At 39.2% G+C, this 27,192-nt stretch overlaps 2 protein-coding genes across 7 annotated transcripts in view; one reads left to right on the forward strand and one right to left on the reverse strand.

The window, feature by feature from the left end:
- Positions 1–27,192, reverse strand: part of LOC128694345 (uncharacterized) — a 396,715-nt gene that overhangs the window by 239,632 nt on the left and 129,891 nt on the right. The gene's annotated exons all lie outside the window — the stretch shown is intronic.
- Positions 1–27,192, forward strand: part of LOC128694150 (uncharacterized) — an 82,078-nt gene that overhangs the window by 13,012 nt on the left and 41,874 nt on the right. For 2 of the 3 annotated variants that reach the window (XM_070093639.1, XM_070093640.1), the window contains exon 2: positions 8,938–9,764. In XM_070093639.1, coding sequence (XP_069949740.1) covers positions 8,945–9,764 — 820 coding nt within the window. In that variant the 5' untranslated portion in view covers positions 8,938–8,944. Of the gene's footprint in view, positions 1–8,937; positions 9,765–27,192 lie in introns of those variants that run through there. The other variant, XM_070093642.1, reaches the window with a different exon arrangement.

Genomic DNA, 27,192 nt, shown 5'->3' on the forward strand with positions numbered 1-27,192 from the left:
AACGTTGCCACAATAAATGTCACATTAGTTGCACTTGTGTCCTTTTAACCTTAAGGCTGATTAACAACTTTCTGAACAGTGTCTCACTCGTTTCTTTGCTGTCATTAATGTAAGTTGCATCTTGTTTGAGCAATTGCCCAATACTGGATGTGGTTTTTGTCATGGATTTTGCATATGGGAAAAGTATTCTGGATTTCTATCGATTTCATTAATTGCTTTTGGTTCCCTCTGTCTCTCCAGGAGTTGATCCCTTCTAGACACTGGTTTGGATCTATGTTAATAATAATAATTAATAATAATTATTTATACAAGTACGTACATGTACAATTTATACAGGCCTAGCTGACATCAGTGACATACTACTACAGTATATATAGAAAGCTGTTTGTTATGCAGAGCACTTCAGGCAGATTAAGTCAATTTAGCTCCCAGGATGTGGCCCACTCTAGTTGACTAACACCCAGGCACCTATTTTACTAATAGGTGAATAGGGACAGCAGGTATCTTATGGAAACACGTCCTAATGTTTCCACCCATACCGGTGATCAAACTACAGCCCTCAATACGTGAGCTAGTGTGCAAGCAATCAAGCTACGGAACATCAGTGCTTGTTATTCAAAATGTCTTCCCAGCATGTATCATTATGGACGTGATTTACCCCAGTTGATGCTCATGTTGTTAAAGTTGAATTTGGTGAAAACACACTAATGGTTGTTCTGCTGTTCATGACCTGTGTTCATGCAGGGCTGAACTTCAGTTAGGTTGTCATCTGAATTTATTTTCTCTTGATACATTTCATAGCTAGATCATCATTATTCATGAATCTGAGGTTGTGTCTTGTCGATTCCATTATTTGCTGGCTTAAGGTAAATTTGTTACAAAGTTTTAACAATACATTTGTATGAGACTGTTCATCTTAGCTGCCTCCTGAAATTATCTCTGCTATTACAGAATTTGCTACGGTCTTCCATTTTAAGTGTCTTAAAATCACCAGGCTGTAAGCTATTTTGGGAGTAGGGTTGAAAGATTTTTTTTCCAGAGAGTATTCAATTTTTGATAGCTGGTCCATGAACTGTTAGGAAGCTGTATCCAGCAGCTTATGCACAAGTTTAGAGATGAAACAGAAATACTGTGGTACCTTGATTTACAAGTGCCCCAACTTATGAGTTTTCTGAGTTACGAGCCGTCACTCGGCCGATTTTTTGCCAAATTCTGAGTTACAAGCAAGCTGACATCTCTCTTCTTTCCTTTGGACTTGTGCTTTCTCTTCCTTGATAATTTCTAGTCACATTCTGATGCTACTATGTATTAAAATGGTTCTAAACCTGTGATGGAATAGGATGTGCTGCTGCCCTTATGACATGATCTAGGGTTAGCTGTGGTAATTGGAGAATAACATCACAGCAGAGATGTATTCTTTTCTTGTTGCTGTTATTCACAGTGCTAAGATATCAGTTTCATGTTATAGTGTTATACATTCTAAGAAAGAAAGGAATATGGAAAAAGATTAAGAAATAATGTCAGATTATTTAGTGTTTAGTGATGGAAATTTTCCAAGCTCACTATATCTATCCCCAACTAATCACACTGAGGCTACTTTGATAATACTGTGATTTCACTGAGGAACAATGCAGGGAACCTAGCTAATAAACCACTATTAATATATACTGTATAAGACAAAAGCTTGTATGGTAAACCCACTGTTTCATCAATGTTCAACAAAGCATTAGATGCTAAACCTTGCCCAATTACAGCCTCTCCTCACTCAATGACAGAGTTCCATTCCTAAGACCACATCATTAAACAAATTTATCGCAAAGTGAGGAGTATACTATAATGGTAGTGGGTTTGTGTCAGTACCTGACCAATCAGGCTGTGGTTCGTATGTTAGCTTGTGTGCGGCCAGCAGTAACAGCCTGGCTGATCAGACCCTGATCCACCATGAGGCCTGGTCTCAGACCAAGCCACAGGGGCATTGACCCACGAAACCCTCTCCAGGTAAACCATCTTTGATATTGTTGTAATGTCACCTTTGCACCATTCATAACATTTCTGGTATATTTTTAAATGTTTATACAGTAGTGTACTGTACGTATATTGAAATTAACAGAATAGAGGAAATCAGCTCTAATATATATTATTTAGGTATAAACACTGGTCAGAGAGCCCGTCATAAGTCCGAGGTGTCGGTAAACGAGTACATCGCTAAGTGAGGAGAGGCTGTATACATAGGATAGCAAAGGTTATCCCAGTATACAAAGTTGGAGACCCAACAGATCTCGCCAATTGCAGACCAGTATTGAACCTTCCTTTGTTATCTAAATTTTTTTGAAAACTAATTCATAAATTCATTTACTCCTTAGTTTTTTTACAACTTGTGCCAGTTTGGTTTCAGGTCAGGAAAAAGTATGAATGTTTTATTATATTTATGCATTACTTGAAAATAACAGATATCCTGTCAGTTGATTCATTAACCTAAGGAAAGCTTTTGATACAGTGAACCACAACATTCTGCTGCCTAAATTAGAACATGATATTAGAGGGCATACTCTCTCATACTTGAAAGCCCTAGGCTCAGACAAGAGTGCCCAACACCTGTTGCTCAGACAGATTTCCACCTAACTAACCTGCAGCTCAACACCATAACCAAACACCTGCACCTGAATGCCATAACCAAACACCTGCACCTGAACACCATAACCAAACATCTACAACTGAACACAGCCATCTCCATGTTTTCATCAATGACACAACCTCATCATTTTATCCTGTTAACATAGGGTGCCTCAGGGCAATGTCCTTGGCTCTCCACCTTGCTTCATCTACACCAGTGACCTTTGTAATTCATCTCAGGAACTTAAACTAATTCTGTTTGCAGATGAGGTAACATTTGTTACCTCCCATTCAGATCCATTCATCCTTGGTAACGGACACACGGAACATAGTACAGTACAGTCACATAATACTGTTTCATTATAGCTACATGTCTGACTGTTGAAGCTATAGAAATATACTGATTTTATTTAGGAGGATGGGCTGCAGTATGTACAGTATATTAATAAGATATGCTGTGTGATCTCCAGTTTTTGTAATTGTCCAGACTGTCCACCAAATGACTTAGACCTGTTACACCTGTAGGCTGCTGGCATCACAATATAAATTTGTCTTATAAGCACTCCAATAATCATGGCATTAATCTACTTGTGTAGCTGTCAGTTATGTTGTGTATGTATATACAATATTTGCCTGTCTTCTAGGTCAACTCTCAAAATAAGTGGGGCTTGGACTCTTAGGAAACCAATGTATTGTTCACTACCATATTATGGCTGATAAGGGGTGTTAATGTTGCAATTTAAAAACTGTAGTGTAAAGCACCCTTCTGGCAAGACAGTGATGGAGTGAATGATGGTGAAAGTTTTTCTTTTTCGGGCCACCCTGCCTTGGTGGGAATCGGCCGGTGTGATAATAAAAAAAAAAAAAGATTCACCCTTCTAGTGGTATTTTTATATACAATAGGAAGGTTAGCACGTACCTGGAGAGAGTTCCGGGGGTCAACGCCCCCGCGGCCTGGTCTGTGATCAGGCCTCCTGGTGGATCAGAGCCTGATCAAACAGGCTGTTACTGCTGGCTGCACGCAATCCAACATACGAGCCACAGCCCGGCTGGTCAGGTACCGACTTTAGGTGCTTGTCCAGTGCCTGCTTGAAGACAGCCAGGGGTCTATTGGTAATCTCCCTTATGTATGATGGGAGGCAGTTGAACAGTCTTGGGCCCCTGACACTAATTGTATTGTCTCTTAACGTGCTAGTGACACCCCTGCTTTTCATTGGGGGGATGTTGCATCGTCTGTGAGTCTTTTGCTTTCGTTGTGAGTGATTTCGTGTGCAAGTTTGATACTAGTCCCTCTAGGATTTTCCAGGTGTATATAATCATGTATCTCCCACCTGCATTTCAGGGAGTACAGGTTCAGGAACTTCAAGCGCTCCCAGTAATTGAGGTGTTTTATCTCCGTTATGCGTGCCGTGAAGGTTCTCTGTACATTTTCTAGGTCAGCAATTTCACCTGCCTTGAAAGGTGCTGTTAGTGTGCAGCAATATTCCAGCCTAGATAGAATAAGCGACCTGAAGAGTGTCATCATGGGCTTGGCCTCCCTAGTTTTGAAGGTTCTCATTATCCATTTTTGTCATTTTTCTAGCAGATGCGATTGATACAATGTTATGGTCCTTGAAGGTGAGATCCTCCGACATGATCACTCCCAGGTCTTTGACGTTGGTGTTTCGCTCTACAGTGGACCCCCGGTTAACGATTTTAATCCGTGCAAGAGGGGTAATTGTTATGCGAAATAATCGTTATGTGAATGAATTTTCCCCATAAGAAATAATGGAAATAAAATTAATCCGTGCAAGACACCCAAAAGTATGAAAAAAAAAAAATTTTACCACATGAAATATACATTTTCCCACACACAAAGAGAAGGATACATGCACAATAGTAGAGTAGTACATGCACAGTATATATTGTGCATGTACTAGTCTACTAAATGAAGAATAAATGACACTTACCTTTATTGAAGATGCAGCAATGACTGATGAGACACTGTGTCCTGGGAGTGCCTTTTCCTCCTGAGTACTGTAGGTCCTGTTTGGCATTTTCTTCCAGAACAGGCCTTATCACACTGTGTATACCACTACGATTCTTAAATCTCTCAAACCAACCTTTGCTGGCTTTAAATTCACCAATATGAGCACTAGTTCCAGGCATTTTTCCCTGTTCACCTGGGTGTTAGTCGACTTGTGTGGGTTGCATCCTGGGAGACAAGATTAAGGACCCCAATGGAAATAAGTTAGACAGTCTTCGATGACACTGACTTTTTTGGGTTATCCTGGGTGGCAAATCCTCTGGGGTTAATTGTTTCTTGGTATTCTCAATAAGCCACACCAACAACGGTGCTACAGCAGCAGCAGCAGCTGACAGTGCAGCAGCAGCAGCTGACAGTGCAGCAGCAGCAGCAGCTGTACCACCAATAGTAGCGATGGTTGATTGGGGTTTATTATACAACCTGGCCAGCTCGGAGACATGCACTCCACTTTCATACTTATCAATGATCTTTTTCTTCATCTCTATTGTAATTCTCACCCTTATTGCTGTAGGGTTGGCACTAGAAGCTTTCTTGGGGCCCATGGTCACTTATTTTCCAGAAAAAGCACCGAAAACACTGTAATAATACGAAATATTCCGATTGTATGCTTGGATGTTACCGCGGAGGCTGGCTGGTAAACAATGCCACCGGCGGAACATGTGAGCGTGGCTCAGGCCGCACATTGGACGCGTCTCGGACGAAAATCGGTAAGCGGGTTTTTAAGCGGTATGTGAGGCAAAATTTTTGCAATTAAAGTAAGCGGTATGCGAAATAATCGCTATGTGATGCCATCGTTATGCGGGGGTCCACTGTATTTTGTGGCCAGAATTTGTTTTGTACTCTGATGAAGATTTAATTTCCTTGTGTTTACCATATCTGAGTAATTGAAATTTCTCATCGTTGAACTTCATATTGTTTTCTGCAGCCCACTGAAAGATTCGGTTGATGTCCGCCTGGAGCCTTGCAGTGTCTGCAATGGAAGACACTGTCATGCAGATTCGGGTGTCATCTGCAAAGGAAGACACAGTGCTGTGGCTGACATCCTTGTCTATGTCAGATATAAGGATGAGAAACAAGATGGGAGCGAGTACTGTGCCTTGTGGAACAGAGCTTTTCACCGTAGCCACCTCAGACTTTACTCTGTTGACTACTACTCTTTGTGCTCTGTTTGTGAGGAAATTATAGATCCATCTACCAACTTTTCCTGTTATTCCTTTAGCACGCATTTTGTGCGCTATTACGCCATGGTCACACTTGTCGAAGGCTTTTGCAAAGTCTGTATACATTACATCTGCATTCTTTTTGTCTTCTAGTGCATCTAGGACCTTGTCGTAGTGATCCAGTAGCTGAGACAGACAGGAGCGACCTGCTCTAAACCCATGTTGCCCTGGGTTGTGTAATTGATGGGTATCTAGATGGGTGGCGATCTTGCTTCTTAGGACCCTTTCAAAGATTTTTATGATATTGGATGTTAGTGCTATCAGTCTGTAGTTCTTTGCTATTGCTTTACTGCCCCCTTTGTGGAGTGGGGCTATGTCTGTTGTTTTTAGTGACTGTGGGACGACCCCTTTATCCATGCTCCCTCTCCATAGGATGGTAAAAGCTCGTGATAGGGGCTTCTTGCAGTTCTTGATGAACACGGAGTTCCACGAGTCTGGCCCTGCGGCAGAGTGCATGGGCATGTCATTTATCGCCTGTTCGAAGTCATTTGGCATCAGGATAATATCAGATAGGCTTGTGTTAACCAAATTCTGTGGCTCTCTCATAAAAAAATTCATTTTGATCTTCGACTCTCAGTCTGGTTAGCGGCTTGCTAAAAACTGAGTCATTTTGGGACTTGAGTAGCTCACTCATTTCCTTGCTGTCATCTGAAATCATTCAAGACAGTGTAGGACCCATCTTGTTTAAGTAGGGGCCCAATACTGGATGTTGTTCTCGAATTTGATTTGGCATAAGAAAAGAAATGCATGTGCTTTGGGTTTCTTTCAATTTTATTTATGGCTTTTAGTTCTTCCCGCGATTCCTGACTCCTATAAGATTCCTTTAGCTTAAGTTCGATGTTTGCTATTTCTCTGACCAGTGACTCCCTATGCATTTCAGATATATTGGCCTCTTTTAGCTGCTCTGTTATTCTTTTCTGTCGCCTGTAAAGGGAGCGCCTGTCTCTTTCTGTTTTACATCTACTCCTCCTCTTTCTTTGAGGAATAAGCCTTGAGCATACATCGAGTGCTACCGAGTTAATCTGTTCTAGGCATAAGTTGGGGTCCGTGTTGCTTAGTCTATCTTCCCAGTATACTATATTGTTTAGGACTTGATTTACTTGGTCCCACTTTATGTTCTTGTTATTGAAGTTGAATTTGGTGAAGGCTACCTCGTGACTAATCTCATTTTGTCGGTCTGGGGCTCCACGCATACATGTCTGAACCTCGATTATGTTGTGATCTGAGTATATTGTTTTTGATATGGTGACATTTCGTATCAGATCATCATTGTTAGTGAAGATGAGGTCTAGTGTATTCTCCAGTCTAGTAGGCTCTATTATTTGCTGGTTTAAGTTGAATTTTGTGCAGAGATTTAAAAGCTCGTGTGTGTGTGAGAGTTCTCGTCAGAGCTGCCTCCTGGTGCTATCACTGCAACAACATTATTTGCTATATTCCTCCATTTTAGGTGCCTCAAGTTGAAATCCCCCAGGAGCAAGATGTTGGGGGCAGGAGCTGCCAGATTTTCCAGACAGTGGTCAATTTTTGACATCTGTTCCTGGAATTACTGGGACGTTGTATCTGGAGGCTTGTAGACTACCACAATGACTAGGTTTTGGTTCTCGATCTTTACTGCTAAAACTTCCACGACATCATTTGAGGCATTAAGCAGTTCTGTGCAAACAAGTGACTCTGCGATATACAGGCCAACCCCCCCCTTTTGCCTGTTCACTCTGTCGTATCTGTATAGGTTGTAACCTGGGATCCATTTTTCGTTGTCAGATCAGATCACTGTAACTACAAATTCAAGGTTTTTACCGATGAATCTCACACCTACATGGCTGTGGCAAGCTCTAGATCAGCTTCCTTCAAAACTGTTATTTATAACTTTCAAAATCATAATTATGTAAACAATTAGAATGTGTGAGATTTGAACCCATGGTAAGGCAGTCTGACTTTGAGGGACTTGAGCTAGAGCTTGCCACATTGGCCTGAGATTCATCTGTAAAAACCTGCCTTTGCAGCCATGTTAACATTCATAGTGTGTATAAAAATATACCTATTTTGACAAATCTTATCAGGCAAGTATGGTATAGCAGATAGCTCACTGGCCTGCCAGGTTTAGGACTGACTTATGTTACGAGTCATCTAAGTCACACAAGCACATGCACAGTACATCCATTTTAAGCAGTGTACCCATATACCTGTACATCACGTACTTTCTCTACAAGCAATGGAAGAATTTTAAGCAAGCACCATACTTTTTTTTTTTTAAGGAGGGTGTGGGTACAGTACAAGACTTATTTCATCCTCCTGAGGGGAAGACATGGTGTGTGTGTGTGTTCCTCCATGCAATGTGTTGAGCCACTTGGGTTTGCTATTATTTTTGCCTTGGATTTTTTCTTGAGTTAATGCAAATTTTCCTTTGCTTGTGCATAATGTCAAGTTTTGTGTATACGTATATTTGTCAGGCAGTTGTCTGGTTGGTGTTAGATCAGGTGATTGCACTGTTCTCCCTTTGTGTTCTGCTGTACTCTCTCTGCCTTCATTTTGCATCCCCACTGGATTTATCCTGTAAAATGTGTATGGTTATTTTTTTACCTGTATTTTTTTTCATATAATATGACCTCATAGCACAAGCATATGAGTGCTGTATATCTATACCAGATTGCAGAGCCCTTCAATATATATTTATGTATTATTAAAGGTTTGAGGATGGTCACAACAAATTTTGTATACTGTTATAATCCCTGCTCCAAAATTCAGAAAGGGGCTTGCATGATAGACATATTATGGTTTCATTGTATGCAATACTGTGGTTTTTATTGTATGCAGTACTGTGGTTTTTATTGTGTGCATGATAGTTTTCCATGTTTTAGGTAAATTTATTGCTAGTCTGCTCATTTATTTGAATGTGAACATTAAGTTTTCTTGAATATTAGTTGTCTGACAAAATGTTAATATAGTTTTCTTAATATTTTATTTGTTTTTCTTTTTAATTAATTTTAATTTTTGTATACAGTATTTAAGAGAGTGCCTCACATATTGCAGGTGAAACATACAACAGTCATTATAGATTCTCTCATTCATATCTTTCAGGTTTTGGATGAATCCAGACTGGATGAATACAATGGAGTTTAATGACCCAGAGACTATCTTAAAATTTCTTGAGGCAAACTCAGAAATAACTAGTGAAGATATTGCAGTTAATGCACAGGCTGGTTTTGATAGTGATTTCCCCAACACAACTGTGGATTATGATGATGATGATCACTCAGCATCAACTGAAGCTCTCCTAGATAGCCTTATCAAGAGTGTATGTGGTGTGCAGGCTCCTGCTTCATCAACCAAAAATGAAGCTGTAAAAGACAGTGATAAAAATGATCTTTCAGAATGTGAGGCAAAGGAAGCAGTCTCTGCTAAGGTTAACAAAGAGTCGCCAAAGCTTCCCTTCCAATTAAGTGATAGCATGAAGAAAGGCCTGTCCATGCTGACATTTCCCTCAAAGAAGACTAACTCTCGCAAGAAAACCATCACACCATCCCGACCCACTTTAAATTGTAGAATTACAATAGGCGAAGCCTTAGAAAAAGCACAGGATGCAAGAAAAAGAATATCCAGTGATATTAAAGAAGCAGGCCAACTAGAGACTGTGAAGGGAAGCACTTTGTCAGATGCTCCAACACCACATCCACATATGGGTAGTTCTGTGCTAGATGTTGCAGAACAGGCTGGGAGAATTAAGATTGAGCCAGAGGAGGAGTTGGAGCTTACAAGGAAGATTGATGCCAACGTAAATGTCACAAAAGGGGAAAAAGAAAATTGGAGCGAAACTACCAAAATACCAGACCTGAGTGTACCAGCATCTTCATGTGAAAATTTTCATAATGACCAGCAAGTTAACTTGGCTACCTCAAGCATGGAAGGTAGGACAATTAAAGTGTGTATCGAGCAAATATTTTTTTGTTCCACTCGGTAATTTGAGTAGTTATTGGGTTTTGGAAGAATATATAGTATTTCAATTATTTATAAAGTATTTTGGATGAAAAAGTCATTGTAAAAGAAAGTGAAGAGGCTATGTAAGAGTCAGCAGGGTAAAACGAAAAAAAAGCAGTGGAACAAATAATAGCGGGAGGAATGTCGGTACAGAGTGATCTCGGTAAGCATGTGCAATTCTCCTGCTGTGTAAAAAAAAATGAGTATATTGGTTGTAACACGTTTACATTGTATACTCAAGCACAAGAGTTCAGGTCGTAATTAAACATGCTTCATTTATGCCATCTGAATTACCAGTACAGTGGACCCCCGGTTAACGAACTTTTTTCATTCCAGTAGTATGTTCAGGTGCCAGTACTGACCGAATTTTTTCCCATAAGGAATATTGTGAAGTAGATTAGTCCATTTCAGACCCCCAAACATACACGTACAAACGCACTTACATAAATACACTTACATAATTGGTCGCATTTGGAGGTGATCGTTAAGCGGGGGTCCACTGTATTATTATTTTGATTACAAATTAACTACGGACACAAATCTTTATTTACAAATTACTGTTCAAAGTGTGCAACATTCCGAAGGCCCATAGCATGCTTACTGAGGAAAAGCTTAATACACTAAGCTATTATAGTTTGCTTATTGATAAGCCAAAGTGGAGTTTTGGAAAGGCAACCATGAAGCTTCATGGATGGCCTTATGAAGTGTACACAAATAACCCGCACATAAAAAAGAGAGAAGCTTACGACGACGTTTCGGTCCGACTTGGACCATTTACAAAGTCACATTTTGTGTGACTTTGTAAATGGTCCAAGTCGGACCGAAACGTCGTCGCAAGCTTCTCTCTTTTTTATGTGCGGATTATTTGTGTATCGTTCCAGTCACGGTATTGTGCCTTTTTTTGTTACTTATGAAGTGTATCCACTCGGTTAATCTTTTAACTCATGGGCAAAGTTTGGCTGTTCTTGTGTCATGATTTGGTTAAATTGTACTGGTTCCCCCCCTCTTCTGTATGTGAATTCACCATTTTTATTTGAATTTTTTTTTTATTTCTGACAAATATTCACCACGTGCCATCAGTGTAATTCTCAAAACGTATTGAAGATTCTCATTGTGTGGAATTAAGCGTTAATAGCCTCATTGAGCTTAGTACAGCTGCCATGAGCCTGGAACATATCTACAGTATAAAGATAGTATTGATGTTCACAACTTGTGTGTAGTTGAAGTGCTGCATATACTAAAGTTGTTGAAGCTAGTTGGCTATGTGAAATGCTACTCGGAGGGCATCCCCAGGGGTCATATTTGGGAAAACTGAAAAGATTTAGACAGTATAATTATCATGTCATTTTATTTGCCACTTATCAGTAATTGTTTTTTGACTAAACATAAAAGGATAACTTATGAAAACCACTCTTTTTCTGGTAGGGACAACATTTATATTTAGTTTTAATATTAGATAGGGTGAATATCCTGTTCCATATAGCAGTAGGCTGTTTTTTCCTCTACATACAGTATAGGAAGAAAAGATCATACCAGAATTATTACATTGCAACCTGCCCAAGTGCCACTGTGGATTTCATACATTAATTTTTAAACTAATTTCTCAGTGTATATTGTTTAGGTTTGGTTAGGTTAGTGTTTTCTGTTAACAAAATTTAACTCATTATAACGTACAGTAACACTGTACCAGTAAATTAAAGTCTGCATTATGTAAAGGAAAGACAGACTTTTGAAATGCAAACAGAGAAGAGACCCAGTGAGTGCACTGGAAGATGCATATTCCGTAATATACAGCAAACCTTTGATGTAATGGATCTCCATATAGAGGGCCTCCATATAAAGGACCTTGGAAATGTGAAACAAATTCCACTGGGTCAATCGATTTAGAAAAAATAAAGCATATAGTGATTACAGCATATTCCGTTATTGTTACTTCCATGGGAAAACAATCTCTTCTTTATCCATCACAGTTACCATTACTGGTCATCCATTCCTTCCTAGTAGTCTATATTGAGTGTTTACTCATACGTGGAGTATACCTGGAGAGGGTTTCAGGAGTCACTGCCTCCATGGCCCAGTCTGACCAGGTCGACGGTCATCAGCTGAAGTCAAAACTGGCATTTGTTCAGTAGGATAGGCTGCACTCCAAGCAGAATAAAAGTTTATATTTGAAGTTACTACTGAAGCACTTTTTTGTGAATGCCTTATGATGATGATAATTAATGCTTATACCTACTAGAATTAGCAGTTTGGAGGGATATGTTGTGTATCTTTATACGTATATGCTTCTAAACTGTTGTGTTCTGAGCACCTTTGCAAAAACAGTGATGATGTGTGAGTGAGGTGAAAGTGTTGAATGATGATGAAAGTATTTTCTTTTTGGGGATTTTCTTTCTTTTTGGGTCACCCTGCCTCGGTGGGAGACGGCCGACTTGTTGAAAAAAAAAAAACTACTAGTATTAATACTGACAATTACATGTAGTTAAATATACACATTTGCAAGTAAATGAGACATTATGGTAATGTGTCACCCATCAGAGACTCAGTCAAACCATCCCAGAAAATGCCGCTCCCACATGACAACCGGAGAATGCAACTCCTCCTCTTGTAATTTATTTGACCCTAAATGTGTTACTTGTCAGTCCAGGAAAGACAGTGCTACAACACATACTGTCAGGTACACCATCTAAAGAGGACAGGAAGATACAGATCACTCAGACCATGAGAAACAAACCTGGGTAGCCACAACCACTCCAGAGACAGAGGTTTTTTTTGTTCTAGGAAGAGAAAAAAAGTTGGCAAGAAATGACAGAAATCTTACACGAACTCTGAACACTTTTGGAATGGAGGCACAGTCAGTGGTGACTACAGTGAAAAGTTCTGCTCCTCAAGGCACAGTACTTGCTCCCATCCTGTTCCTCATCCTCATATCTGACATAGCTGTAAGCCACAGCACCATGTCTTCCTTTACCAATGATACCCTAATTTACATGACAGTGCCATCCATCGAAGACACCACAAGTCTCCAAGCAGACATCTACCAAATCCTTAAATGGGCCACAGAAAACTATATGAAGTTGAATGAAGACAAATTTCAGTTACTCGGATATGGATAACTCAAGGAAATTAAAACTTATTCGGAGTATAAAACAAATTCTGACCACACAATATAGCGAAAAACTAATGTGAAGAACATGGAAGTGATAATGTCAGAGGATCTCACTTTCAAAGATCACAACAGTGTTTCTACCACAGCTGCTAGGAAAATAAGATGGATAGAGAGCCTTCAAAATTAGGGATGCCAGACCCATGATGATTTTCTTCAAATTGCTTGTTCTCTCTCTAGGCTGGAATATTGCTGTACACTAATAGCCCCTTTCAAGGCAGGTGAAATTGCACACCTGGAGAATGTACAGAGAACTATAATGGCACATACAAGTACAATAAAGAACCTAAATTACTGGGAACAGTTGAAATCCCTTGAGTTGTACTCCCTGGAATGCAGGCAAGAAAGGTACATGGTAATATACACTTGGAAAATCCTAGAGGGACTAGTCCCAAATTTCTACATGAAAATCACTCCCTGCGAAAGCAAAAGACTTGGCAGGCGGTGCAACATCCCCCCAGTGAAAAGCAAGGGTGCCATGAGTATGCTAAGAGAAAACACAATAAGAGATAGGAGCCCAAGACTGTTCAACTGCCTCTCAGCATACATAAGGGGGATTACCAATAGACCCCTGGCTGTCTTCAAGAAAGCACTGGACAGGCACCTAAAGTCAGTACCTTACCATCCAGGCTGTGGTTTGTGTGTCGGCTTGCTTGCGGCCAGCAGTAACAACCTGGTTGATCAGGCCCTGATCCACCATGAAGCCTGGTCACAGACCAGGCCACAGGGACGTTGAACCCCCCAAAACCCTCTCCAGGTATACAGTAGTGTATGTACATGTACATTAAAGGGACATACTGAGTATATATTGAGGGAGGGGGTGAGGTAGCAGAGGTGTCTCCAGTGATTCAAATTCAAAATTCAAAAATTTCTTTCTTTTGAGAAGTATACGATGTATAGTTTACATGTAGTAAGATATTGTTAAGCACAAAGAAAGCCACTAGTATGCATGAGCATTTCAGGCAGATTAATTCTAATTTTTACAGACTACTTAAAACTAGACACAGGTTATGGAGTGGTGAATTTTAACCCTTTGACTGTTGCAACCCCCAATCCTGAGGTGTCTCCTGGTGTCGCAAACTTTAAAAAAAAAAAAATTATTTTTTCTTATGAAATGATAGAGAATCTTTTCCCGATTGTAATGACACCAAAAAACGAAATTTGATGGAAAACTGACGGAATTACGCTCTCGCGAAGTTAGCGACCTCGGCGCTGTTTATAAATCGGCGATTTCACCCACTCTGAGCCCTATTTTCGGCTAATTCCATTATTCCAGTCGCCCAAGCTCATAGCTATTTCTTTAGAACTCCATTTTTTTTCTATCGATTGAGTACAAGAAACTACCCATTTACCGATTTCAACTACCTAATAATGTGGTCAGAAATTTGCAATTTGGCCAATTTCACGAAAATTAAAAAAATATGACAATTTCAAAATAAAGTCCAGAATGAACAATGCAGACATTCCTGGCTCTAAAATAACATTTTGTTTGTTCATCAGTCATGTCTCCAGGCCCCTCTGACATTACTCTTGCTTCCTATTTTGAATTTTTATTCAAACAAAAAATAGAAGATTTACTATTATGCAGACTACTGCAATACTGTAATAATTGTATAAATAACATCAACCCATTCATGACTGCATATTAGAATGGCTAGTTGGACATTTATTGGAGAATGGCATCATTTGTTTACTTTTGAACATTGGCAAAATCAAACATTTCCCCTACTTTGAGCTCCATTTCTAGGTTATTTTTTTTAGTAAAATCAGTCAAAATCACCTCTATTTCTATAATATGTTTTCCGTTCTATCAAATGAGACCAAGAAAACGAGAATACAACCATAAGTGCTATATGAAAATAAACCACAAAGTCGGCATTTTAACCCTTTGAGGGTCGACAGGCCCTCTCCGAAACTCGTTCTCAGGGTCGGCCAAATTTAAAAAAAAAAAAAAATTATTTTCTCTTACGAAAAGATAGAGAATCTTTTCCCGATCATAAAGACACCAAAAGTTTGAAATTTGATAGAAAACTTACGGAATTATGCTCTCGCAAAGTTAGCGGTCTCGGCGATGTTTACGCATCGGCGATTTTGCCCACTTTGAGCCCCATTTTCGGCCAATTTCACTGTACTAGTCGACAAAAAACATGAATATTTCGCTAGAACTCCATTTTTTCTATCGAATGGATGCAAGAAACCACTCATTTATGAAATTCAACTATCCAGTACAGTGGTCAGAATTTAGCAATTTTGCCAATTTCACACAAATTTCAAAAGATGCCAATTTCGGAATAGGGTCCAGAATAAACAAGAAAGACATTCCTGGCACTAAAATGACATTTCCTCTAGTCATTAGTCATGTCTCAAGTCCCCTCTTATATTCTTTTGCTTTCCACTTTGAATTTTTATTTTCACAAAAAATATAAGATTTACTGTTATGCAGACTACTGCATTAGTGTAAAAAATGGTATAAATATTATTGGTGCACTTGTGAAAGAATATTAGACTCACCAGTTGACGTGTATTGCACGCTTGGCACGATTTGTTTACTTTTGAAGTTTGGTAAAAATCGAACATTTCTGCTACTTTGAGCTCAATTTCAAGGCACCTTTCTTTGTAAAACCAGTCAAAATCATCTCAATTTTTGTAATATGTCTTCCATTCTATAAAATGAGACCAAGAAAACTAGAATACAACAATAAATACCATACGAAAATACACTGCAAAGTCGCTGATTTATTAAAAAAAAATGGTCAAAGTTTTTTTTTTCTCATTATGCACTGTGTGCTGCAGGATTTTTTTTAGACTGTGCACACTGACCACATAGACCCATTCTTTCATATGAAGGCCTACCAGCTTTCTCCCACTAGATTTGAGGCCGCTAGAATTTATGAGTACTAGTACGTCAAAAACCCCTACGCGTAAAACGTACTAGTATGACGAAAACCCTCAAAGGGTTAATTAAAACAACGGTCGGAGTTTTTTTTTTCCCATTATGCACTGCGTGCTCCAGGATTTTTTTTATATGGTGCACACTGACCACACAGACCCATTCTCTCACATGTGGGCCTACCAGCTTTCTCCTGCTTGATTTGAAGCCGCTAGAATTTATGAGTATATACGTCAAACACGGTACCTCGTAAGACGTATATATACGGCCGCGACAGTCAAAGGGTTAATTACAGTGGACCCTCGGTTATTGTAATTAATTCATTCCTTTGAGTGACTAAACCTTAATCTGACGATTTCCGAATTCATTTTCCCCATAAGAAATAATGTAAATCCAATTAATCCGTTCCAGACACCCAAAAGTATTAAAAATAATTTTTTTTTACATGAAATATACATTTACCAACACAGAAAACAATGAGACATGCAAAATAAAACAATAAAATGACACTTACCTTTATTGAAGACTTGATGAGTGATCAGATGGGAGGAGGGGAGAAGATGGAGGTGTACTATTGTTTGGAAGGGGAATCCCCCTCCATAATGACTTCAGGTACCAAGTCCTTTTCTGGGGTTACTTCCCTTCTTTGTTTTTTAATGCCACTAGGACCAGCTTGAGAGTCACTGGACCCCTGTCATTCAAAAAAGTGTTTCAGAGAGGTCTGTATCTGGAGTTTCTTTAAAACTTCCTTAAAATGGGACACAGCATTGTCATTGTACATGTTGCCAACACGGCCTGCAACGGCTTTGTCAGGGTGACGTTCATCCATAAATGTTTGCACCTCACTCCACTTTGCACAAATGTCCTTCATCTTTGAAGAAGGCACCTTCCTCCATCTCTCTTCCTCCTCCTCTGATGCAATTTCGTGAGCTGTGGTCTGTTTCTGTTGCAGATGAAGGCCTTGCAGCTCTTCAGTGGTTAGCTCTTTATTGTGGTCCTCCTCCAACTCTTCCACATCCTCACCACTTGCATCCAACCCCATGGAAGTCCCCAATGCCACAGTACTTTCCACAACTGCCATAGGCTCGTCAGGGTCAACCCCAAACCCTTCAAAATCCGTCTCTTGGACACATTCTGGCCACAATTTTCTCCAAGAAGAGTTCAAAGTCCTGGAAGTCACTCTCTCTCCCATGCCTTACCTATAAGGTTTGTGCAGTGGAGGATGCTGAAGTGATCTTTCCAAAATTCTCTTAGGGTCAAGTGAGTGTCTGAGGTCACATCAAAGCACCTTTGAAACATTGCTTTGGTGTACAGTTTTTTGAGGTTGGAAATGATCTGCTGGTCCATGGGCTGGATGAGAGGAGTGGTATTAGGGGGCAAGAACTTACTGTGATGAAATGAAACTCCTTCACCATTTGCTCTTCCAAGTCTGGAGGATGAGCAGGTGCATTGTCCATTACCAGGAGGCACTTGAGTTCCAATTTATTTTCCTGGAGGTATTTCTTCACACTGGGGCCAAACACTTCATTAAACCAATTAAGGAAGGAAAATGTCCCTCGCGACCCATGCCTTACTGTTTGCCTTCCACATCATACACAATTTACTCTTGGCAACACTGTTTTTCTTGAACACTTTGGGATTTTCAGAGTGATACACCAGTAAAGGCTTCACTTTGAAATCCCCACTAGCATTACTACAGAACATGAGAGTTAGCCTGTCTTTCATAGGCTTGTATCCTGGGAGTGCCTTTTCCTCCTGCGTGATGTAGGTCCTCTTTGGCATTTTCTTCCAAAAAAGGCCTGTTTTGTCACAAATGAACACTTGTTGGGGCTTGAATTGTTCAGCCTCTATGTACCACTTGAATTCCTGAACATATTTTTCAGCTGCATACTTGTCAGAACTTGCAGCCTTGCCATGTCTTACCACACGGTGTATGCCACTACACTTCTTAAATCTCTCAAACCAGCCTTTGCTGGCCTTAAATTCACTAACATCAGCACTAATTTCAGGCATTTTCTTTACGAGATCCGCATGCAACTGCGTTGCCTTTTCACATATTATTGACTGCATAACATTATCTCCTGATAATTGTTAGGTAGTAGGTTGGTAGACAGCAACCACCCAAGGAGGTACTACCGTTCTGCCAAGTGAGTGTAAAACGAAAGCCTGTAATTGTTTTACATGATGGTACGATTGCTGGTGTCTTTTGTCTGTCTCATAAATATGCAAGATTACAGGTACGTCTTGCTACTTCTACTTACACTTAGGTCACACTACACGTTTATTTATACACACTCATCTGAGTTTTCTTTGATTTTATCTTAGTTCTTGTTCTAATTACTTTTCCTTTAATATCCATGGGGAAGTGAAAAAAGAATCTTTCCTCCGTAAGCCATGCGTGTTGTAAAAGTCAACTAAAATGCTGGGAACAATGGGCTAGTAACCCCTTTTCCTGTAATAATTACTAAAAAGAATAAGAAGAAGAAAATTGTCAAAGTGGGAAGTCTGAATGTGCGTGGATGTTGTGCGAATGATAAGAAAGAGATAATTGTGGATGTTATGAATGAGAAGAAGCTGGATGTCCTGGCTTTAAGTGAAATAAAGCTGAAGGGGGTGGGTGAGTTTCAGTGGAGAGGAATAAATGGGATTAGGTCAGGGGTTTCTAATAGAGCTAAAGAAGGAGTAGCAGTAATGTTGAAGGATAAGCTATGGCAGGAAAAGAGGGACTACAAATGTATAAATTCAAGGATTATGTGGAGTAAAATAAAGATCGGATGTGAGAAGTGGTTATAGTAAGCGTATATGCAGCTGGGGAAGAGAGAAGTATAGAGGAGAGAGATTGATTTTGGGAAATGTTGAGGGAATGCATGGGGAGTTTTGAACCCAGTGCGAGAGTACTTGTAGTTGGGGATTTTAATGCTAAAGTGGGTAAAAATGTTGTGGAGGGAGTAGTAGGTAAATTTGGGGTGCCAGGGGTAAATGAAAATGGGGAGCCTTTAATTGAGCTATGTGTAGAAAGAGGTTTGGTAATAAGTAATACATATTTTATGAAAAAGAGGATAAATAAATATACAAAGTATGATATAGCACGTAATGAAAGTAGTTTGTTAGATTATGTATTGGTGGATAAAATGTTGATGGGGAGGCTCTAGGATGTACACGTTTATAGAGGGGCAACTGATATATCGGATCATTATCTAGTTGTAGCTACAGTTAGAGTAAGAGGTAGATGGGATAAGAGGAAAATGGCAACAACAAGCAAGAGGGAGGTGAAAGTGTATAAACTAAGGGAGGAGGAAGTTCGGGTGAAATATAAGCAACTATTGGCAGAAAGGTGGGCTGGTGCAAAGATGAGTAGTGGGGGGGTTGAAGAGGGTTGGAATAGTTTTAAAAATGCAATATTAGAATGTGGGGCAGAAGTTTGTGGTTATAGGAGGGTGGGTGCAGGAGGAAAGAGGAGTGATTGGTGGAATGATGAAGTAAAGGGTGTGATAAAAGAGAAAAAGGTAGCTTATGAGAGGTATTTACAAAGCAGAAGTGTTATAAGAAGAGCAGAGTATATGGAGAGTAAAAGAAAGGTGAAGAGAGTGGTGAGAGAGTACAAAAGGAGAGCGGATGATAGTGGGAGAGGTACTGTCAAGAAATTTTAATGAAAATAAGAAAAAATTTTGGAGTGAGTTAAACAAGTTAAAGTCTAGGGAACAAATGGATTTCAGTTAAAAACATAGTAGGGGAGTTAGTAGATGGGGAGATGGAGGTTTTGGGTAGATGGCAAGAATATTTTGAGTAACTTTTAAATGTTGACGAATAAAGGGAGGCGGTAATTTCATGCACTGGCCAGGGAGGTATACCATCTTTTAGGAGTGAAGAAGAGCAGGACGTGAGTGTGGGGGAGGTGCATGAGGCATTATGTAGAATGAAAGGGGGTAAAGCAGCTGGAACTGACGAGATCATGACAGAAATGTTAAAAGCAGGGGGGGACATAGTGTTGGAGTGGTTGGTATTTTTGTTTAATAAATGTATGAAAGAGGGGAATGTACCTAGGGATTGGCGGAGAGCGTGTATAGTCCCTTTATATAAAGGGAAGGGGGACAAAAGAGATTGTAAAAATTATAGAGGAATAAGTTTACTGAGTATACCAGGAAAACTGTACGGTAGGGTTATTATTGAAAGAATTAGAGGTAAGACAGAATGTAGAATTGTGGATGAGCAAGGAGGTTTTAGAGTGGGTATGGGATGTGTAGATCAAGTGTTTACATTGAAGCATATATGTGAGCAGTATTTAGATAAAGGTAGGGAAGTTTTTATTGCATTTATGGATTTAGAAAAGGTATATGATAGAGTGGATAGGGAAGCAATGTGGCAGATGTTGCAAGTACATATATGGAATAAATGGTAAGTTACTAAATGCTGTAAAGAGTTTTTATGAGGATAATGAGGCTCAGATTAGGGTGTGTAGAAGAGAGGGAGACTACTTCCCGGTAAAAGTAGGTCTTAGACAGGGATGTGTAATGTCACCATGGTTCAATTCAATTCAAAGTTTATTCTCTATAAGGATTACAGTACTGAGTTTACAGAATTTGGTTATTGTGTGGTTTTCATGTAGTAAAATAATGATTACAGAGTGTACCACTAGAACACCTAGCATGGCTAGGCATTTCGGGCAGACTTAGTTTAATTCTTAATTTTAAAATATTACAAATTATGAGGTAAGTTGGTATTATGGCTAAGTGACTAAATACTAGTTTGTGAGTTTAGCAATGTGAATGCTCTTGTTTTGGCACAGTACATAGTTTCAGTATTGGAGTATCACAGGATTCATTATTTTAAGATTGAGATTAATATTTCTGTTTATGGTCAAATGGGTGAGTGAGTGTAAGTGTGAACCACCAGGTGGTATTCGTGTAGTTAGTTGACGGGGTGTATCAGGGAGATAAGATGTTTTCTGATGGTAGTTTTGAAGGTGATGAATGTGTCTGCAGTTCTAGAGTTCTCAGGTAGGGTGTTCCAGATTTTAGGGCCTTTGACATACATTGAATTTTTGTAAAGGTTTAGTCGGACACGGGGAATGTCAGAGATGTTTGTGTCTGGTGTTATGCCTGTGGGTTCTGTCACAACTATCAAGAAAGCATTTTAGGTCAAGGTTGATATTGGAGTTTAAGGTCCTGTAGATGTCGATTGCACGGTAGTAAGTGTGGATGTACTGAACAGGGAGTAAGTTTAGATCTATGAAGAGTAGGGGGGTGTGTTGCCAGGGATGGGATTTAGTGATTATTCTTACTGCAGCTTTTTGTTGGGTTATTATTGGCTTTAGGTGTGTTGCTGCAGTTGATCCCCAAGCACAAATAGCATAGGTGAGGTATGGATAAATAAGTGAGTGGTATAGTGTGAGAAGGGCATTTTGCGGCACGTAGTATCGTATCTTGGAGAGGATCCCAACCGTTTTGGATACTTTTTTGGTTATGTGTTGGATATGGGTGCTGAAATTCAGGTTGTTGTCAAGGTATAGGCCTAGGAATTTGCCCTCATTATGTCTGGTATTTAGAGTGTTGTCGATCTTAATGTTAATTTGTGCATCTCCTGCATCTCCTGGTTGTTTAATATATTTATAGATGGGGTTGTAAAAGAAGTAACTGCTAGGGTGTTCGGGAGAGGGGTGGGATTAAATTATGGGGAATTAAATACAAAATGGGAAGTGACACAGTTACTTCTTACTGATGATACTGTGCTTACAGGAGATTCTAAAGAAAATTGCAAAGGTTAGTGGACGAATTTGGGAGTGTGTGTAAAGGTAGAAAGTTGAAAGTGAACATAGAAAAGAGTAAGGTGATGAGAGTATCAAATGAGTTAGATAAAGAAAAATTGGATATCAAATTGGGGAGGAGTAGTATGGAAGAAGTGAATGTTTTCAGATATTTGGGAGTTGACGTGTCAGTGGATAGATTTATGAAGGATGAGGTTAATCATAGAATTGATGAAGGAAAAAAGGTGAGTGGTGCATTGAGGTATATGTGGAGGCAGAGAAGGGAATGTATGAAAGTATAGTAGTAGCAACACTCTTATATGGGTGTGAAGCTTGGGATGGAAATGCTGCAGCGAGGAGGCGGTTGGAGGCAGTAGAGATGTCCTGTCTAAGGGCAATGTGTGGTGTAAATATGCAGAAAATTCGGAGTGTGGAAATTAGGAGGTGTGGAGTTAATAAAAGTATTAGTCAGAGGGCTGAAGAGGGTTTGTTGAGGTGGTTTGGTCATTTAGAGAGAATGGATCAAAGTAGAATGACATGGAGAGCGTATAAATCTGTAGGGGAAGGAAGGCGGGGTAGGGGCTGGCACTAGATGCTTTCTTTGGGCCCATGGTGGCTTATTTAGCAGTTACAAGCACTAAAAAGAATGGAATACATAATATGAAATGTATCGTATGAACGCATGGGGTGACGGTCACTGGCTGATAAACAATGGAACACTAGCTGTAAATGGTGTGTCGGGCCGCTTGGGCTGTGTGGACACTTTTGGGACAAATGGAGCTCAATGACAATCACTGAGCCAATATTTTTACGAAAAAATGTCACTATTTCTGAATATTACAAAATCCGATGACTACGAAATTGGGGGGTCCACCGTATATACATTATTACAAAAAGATGGGTAGCAAAAAATATATAATAAAATTTATATTAGAGGGGCTGCAGAAAAAAATATTACAATTGAAAATGAAAATGTTAGTACAATTTACAATAGTACAATTTTAAGTGTGCATTCATACTTGAATTGATTTAATATTCTTAAGTTAATTGGTATTTCTTGAGTATTATCAATCAAACTGGTTTTATGATTTCAGACATAGTACAGTATAGTGTTGGTATGGTTAGGTTTGGGAGGTGAAGTGGTTTTTAATTAAAGCCCAAAATTGATTGGCAGACAGGGGACCTTTTCTGTTTGAGGCAGTGAATTCCAGATCTTGGGGCCCTTTATGTGCATTGCATTTTTGCATAGGGTAAGACATACATGAGAAATGTCAAAGAGAGTTTTGTGCCTGTGTGTTCTGTTGTAGTGATGGTGGTGGTGTGTGTTTAAAGTAAGATTTGTGCTAAAATCTCAGATAATAAAACTTCCTTGATTCTCTGTAACTCTGTTGGAGATGTATAACTCACCTTCCCTTCTCCCTTCCTCCCTCCTTTCCTCCCTGCCTCCCTTCTGTTGCCCTTCCCTGCCTCCATTCCATCCCTCCCTCCCTGCCTTTCCCCCTCCCTGCTTCCCTTCCTTCCTCCCACTGTGCCTCCCTTCCTTTTCCCCTCCCTCTCTTCCTCCCTCCCACTTCCCATTATAATCACTAGGTATCCCTCACTATATGCAGATTTCTAATTATGATATGCTGTACTGTATTTTTATCGGTAATTGTTCCATATGTTTTTGTTAGTGTCACCGAATGTGATCAGCATGGTTTGCAAAGTGCAGTAAAGATTCTTATTATACTTTATAGTATTTATCTCTTGATTGAGTTTAGCACAGATGCCAGCATAAAACAAAGGACATCTCTACTCCCTCGGAGGTAATCTCAAAATTAGATTCACTAAACAATGAAGCAGAAAATAAAGCTAATATATCTTTGCCCATAAGAAAGCTTCACACGTGCCATCACAAACTATTGTAATGCTGTTTAACAAATCTATTGACACTAAAACATTCCTAAACATACTTTATCAAACTAGGGATACACCAATCTACAAATGTGGAGGTCATTGGAAATCAATAACAATAGGCTAATTTCTAACTTGCCACTAATATCTAAGATGTTTGAAAAATAATTTATAAGCCAATGTATGAATCCATACTGGAGCACACTACAGGTCGGCCATCACAAGTCTGGCATCATTGGGACCTGTAGTGTGCCAGATTAGTGAGTTTGCCGGATTACAGAGAGGTTAGGTTAGAATACACTTAATTAACCTATCAGTAGAGACTTTCTGCTACATCTTCCTCATTTTCATCAATGCTTTCTCCTCCACTAGCTTGCTGCTGTGGATTTACAACCATCTGCACAATTTTTGAGTCAGTATAATGATGAAATTTGAGTCAGTGTAATGATGTAGTTGAGTCAATATAACAATGAAATTTGAAATTATGCTAGCTGAAATTAGTGCCAGATTACTGATGGAACCAGATAACTGATAGCCAGATTAGTGATGGCCGACCTGTATACTTAACTCATACCTGTTCGGTTTCAGGCCCCCCCCCCCCCAAAAAAAAAGCATTAATAAAAATGCTAGATGCAGTCTACACATCCCAAGAAAACAGTGAATATCCAATGGACTTTTTGATTGATCTAAGAAAAGCTTTTGATACAGTAGACCATATCCTTCTCTTTAAATTAGATCATTATGGAATAAGAGGCCATGCACTCTTTTGTAGCCTTACTTCCATGGCAGCTTTCAACACATGATCAATAATAATAATAATCTTTATTTCTACAAGTTCATATACAAAGTATACAAGCCCAGATGACATCATTGACATAATACTATTTAGCAAACCCCTGGTTATGCAGAGCATTTTGGGAAAATTTAGTCAATTTTGTCCCCAGGATGCATCCCACGTCAATCGACTAACATTCGAGTATCTATTACACTGCTAGGTGAACAGGGACAGCGGGTGTCTTAAGGAAACATGTCCTAATGTTTCCACCTGTACCATGGGCTCAGAATGTGAGCTGAGTGCACTAGCAATCAAGATTTGGGACACCACATTTTAAATGACATCTACTCATCAGCAGAGGAGTGCCGCAAGGCACGTTGCATCAGAGACCTTCCCAAGGCATCTCGACAACTTAAACCAATTTTATTCATAGACGGCATTATCTTCATGTCCAATCCAGATCCAGTTAACCACGGCACTAAAGACAATGAGGAATTAACACCACTGAGCACATAAATCAGGTGTATCTGAGAAACTAAAGTTAAGGAAGGGTCAGTGGTAATATTAAATGATCAACTGTGGAAGGAGAAGGTAATAGCTCTATAAATTCAAGAATTATGTGGATTAGAATAAGGGTGAGATGTAAGAAGTGGGTTTATGCACCTGGGGAGGAGAGGTATGTAGAGGAGAGAGTTTTTTGGGAGAGGTTATGTGAGTGTTAAGGGAGTTTTGAAAGTCATAAAATTATTGTTGTGGGGACCTAAATGGAAAATTGGGAGAAACTGCTTCTGAGGGCATGGTATGTAAGCTTGGAATGCAGGGATACTTGATGATGGGGGGGATCTTCTAATAGAACTATGTATAGAAGAGGTTTAGTGATAGGTAATGTGTATCTTAAAAAAGGGGATAAGTACACAAGATACGATATAGGGCATAATGGCAGAAGTTTGCAAGACTTATATACATGTATAAGTAGATAAAATGCTAATAGTGGCAGTTACAATGAGAGTAAGAGGTTGGAGAATATCATCAATGGTTGAAAGTTAATAAATTAAGAGGTAGTTAGGGTAAGATATAAGCAACTATTTGGCAAAAGATGGGGTAGAAAGAGTGTAGGATAATAGGTAATGAGGAGGGGTTGAAGAGGTATGGAATAAATATAAGAATGCAGTGTTAGTGTGCAGCTGAAGTTTGTAGGTATAGGATGGTGGGTGTGAGAGGGAAGAGGAGCAATTAATGGAATGATGAAGTGAAGAGTGATGAGGGATAGAACAATATATGAGAGGTGTTCACAGTTTAGAGGTGATGTACATGTATATAGAGGGCTGAGTATATGGAGAGTAAAAGAGATTTAGAAGAGTGGTGAGGGAGTGTAAAAAAAAAAAGAGCCAAGGATAGTGGGTGAGGATTTGTCAACAAATTTTGTTGAGAATAAGGAAGTTTTGGAGTGAGACCAGTAAGGTGAGAAAACCTAGGTAATAAATACATTTAACAGTTAATAGAAGAGGGGGGTTATTAGATGGGGAAGTGAACATATTAAATACGAAATATTGTTGGTCATAAGTGATGGTGGAAGGTGGTGATGGATGGTGTTAGAGGGTGATAGTACTGGTAAGTGATGATAGATGGTGTTAAGCCAGCAAGCAACCACATTGACAGTGTAAGGTATCATGAACTATATTATTTATATTAACCCTTTCAGGGTTCGTCCCGTAGATCTACGGCTTTACGTTCAGGGTCCAAACCGTAGATCAACGTCATGAGCTCAACTCACTCTGATAAACTGTGAGTGGTAAATTTGGGCCTAGATATGAGAGAATACATCTATGTGGTATGTGTGCACCACATAAAACAAATCCTGCAGCACACTGTGTATAATGAGAAAAAAAACTTGAGACCGTGATTTTCAATTAAAACAGCGACTTTGCAGTGTTTTTTCATGTGTTTTTTATAGTTGTATTTGTGATTTTTTGGTCTCATTTGATAGAATGGAAGACATATTACAGAAATAGAGATAATTTTGATTGGTTTTAGCACTGGAAATGGCTTGAAACTGAGCTCAAAGTGGCGGAAATGTTAAATTTTTACCGATGTTCAAGAGTAAACAAATGACCTCACACATCTAATACACGCCAGCTGGTGGGTCTAATATACATTCACAAATGTGGTGATGATATTTATACAATTATTACAATATTGCATAACAGTAAATCTTCTATTTTTTGGTGTGAATAAAAATTCATTATGTGAATAAAAAATCAAAATGGAATTTATATGTAAAGCCTCAAAACATAACTAATGAACAGAGGAAATGTTAGTTTAGTGCCAGGAATACCTACATTGTTTATTCTGGACCCTATTTTGAAATTGGAATATTTTGAACTTTGTGTTAAATTGGCCAAATTACCAATTTCCGGTCACTTTATTTTGTAGTTGAAACAGTTGACTTGGCGATTTCTTGTGCTCAATCGATAGAATAGAAGTAATACTAGTGAAATAGCTAAGAATTTGGTTGACTGGAATAATGTAATTGGCCTAAAATGGGAGTCAAAGTTGGTAAAATCGCTGATTCGTAAATATTGCTGACACATCAAAATTCACGAGAGCATAATTTCGTCAATTTTCCATCAAATTTCGTACTTTTTGTTTTATTACATTCACAAAAAGATTCTCTACCATTTCATAAGAAAAAATATTTTTTTTTTTTTTTAAATTCGTGGACACTGGTGCACCACTTCAGATTTTGGCCTTGGACCCTGAAAGGGTTAAAAGAAATTGATATTGCTTTCTTGGAAATACTGATTTCAGGAACATAACTGCCGCATTATGTGAGGTCTTATTGTATGCTCAGTAAAATGTATAGTAGAGTTGCTATTGAAAGAATTAAAGGT

Source organism: Cherax quadricarinatus, chromosome 43, assembly GCF_038502225.1.
Source record: "Cherax quadricarinatus isolate ZL_2023a chromosome 43, ASM3850222v1, whole genome shotgun sequence".
Classification (NCBI taxonomy): Eukaryota; Metazoa; Arthropoda; class Malacostraca; order Decapoda; family Parastacidae; genus Cherax; species Cherax quadricarinatus.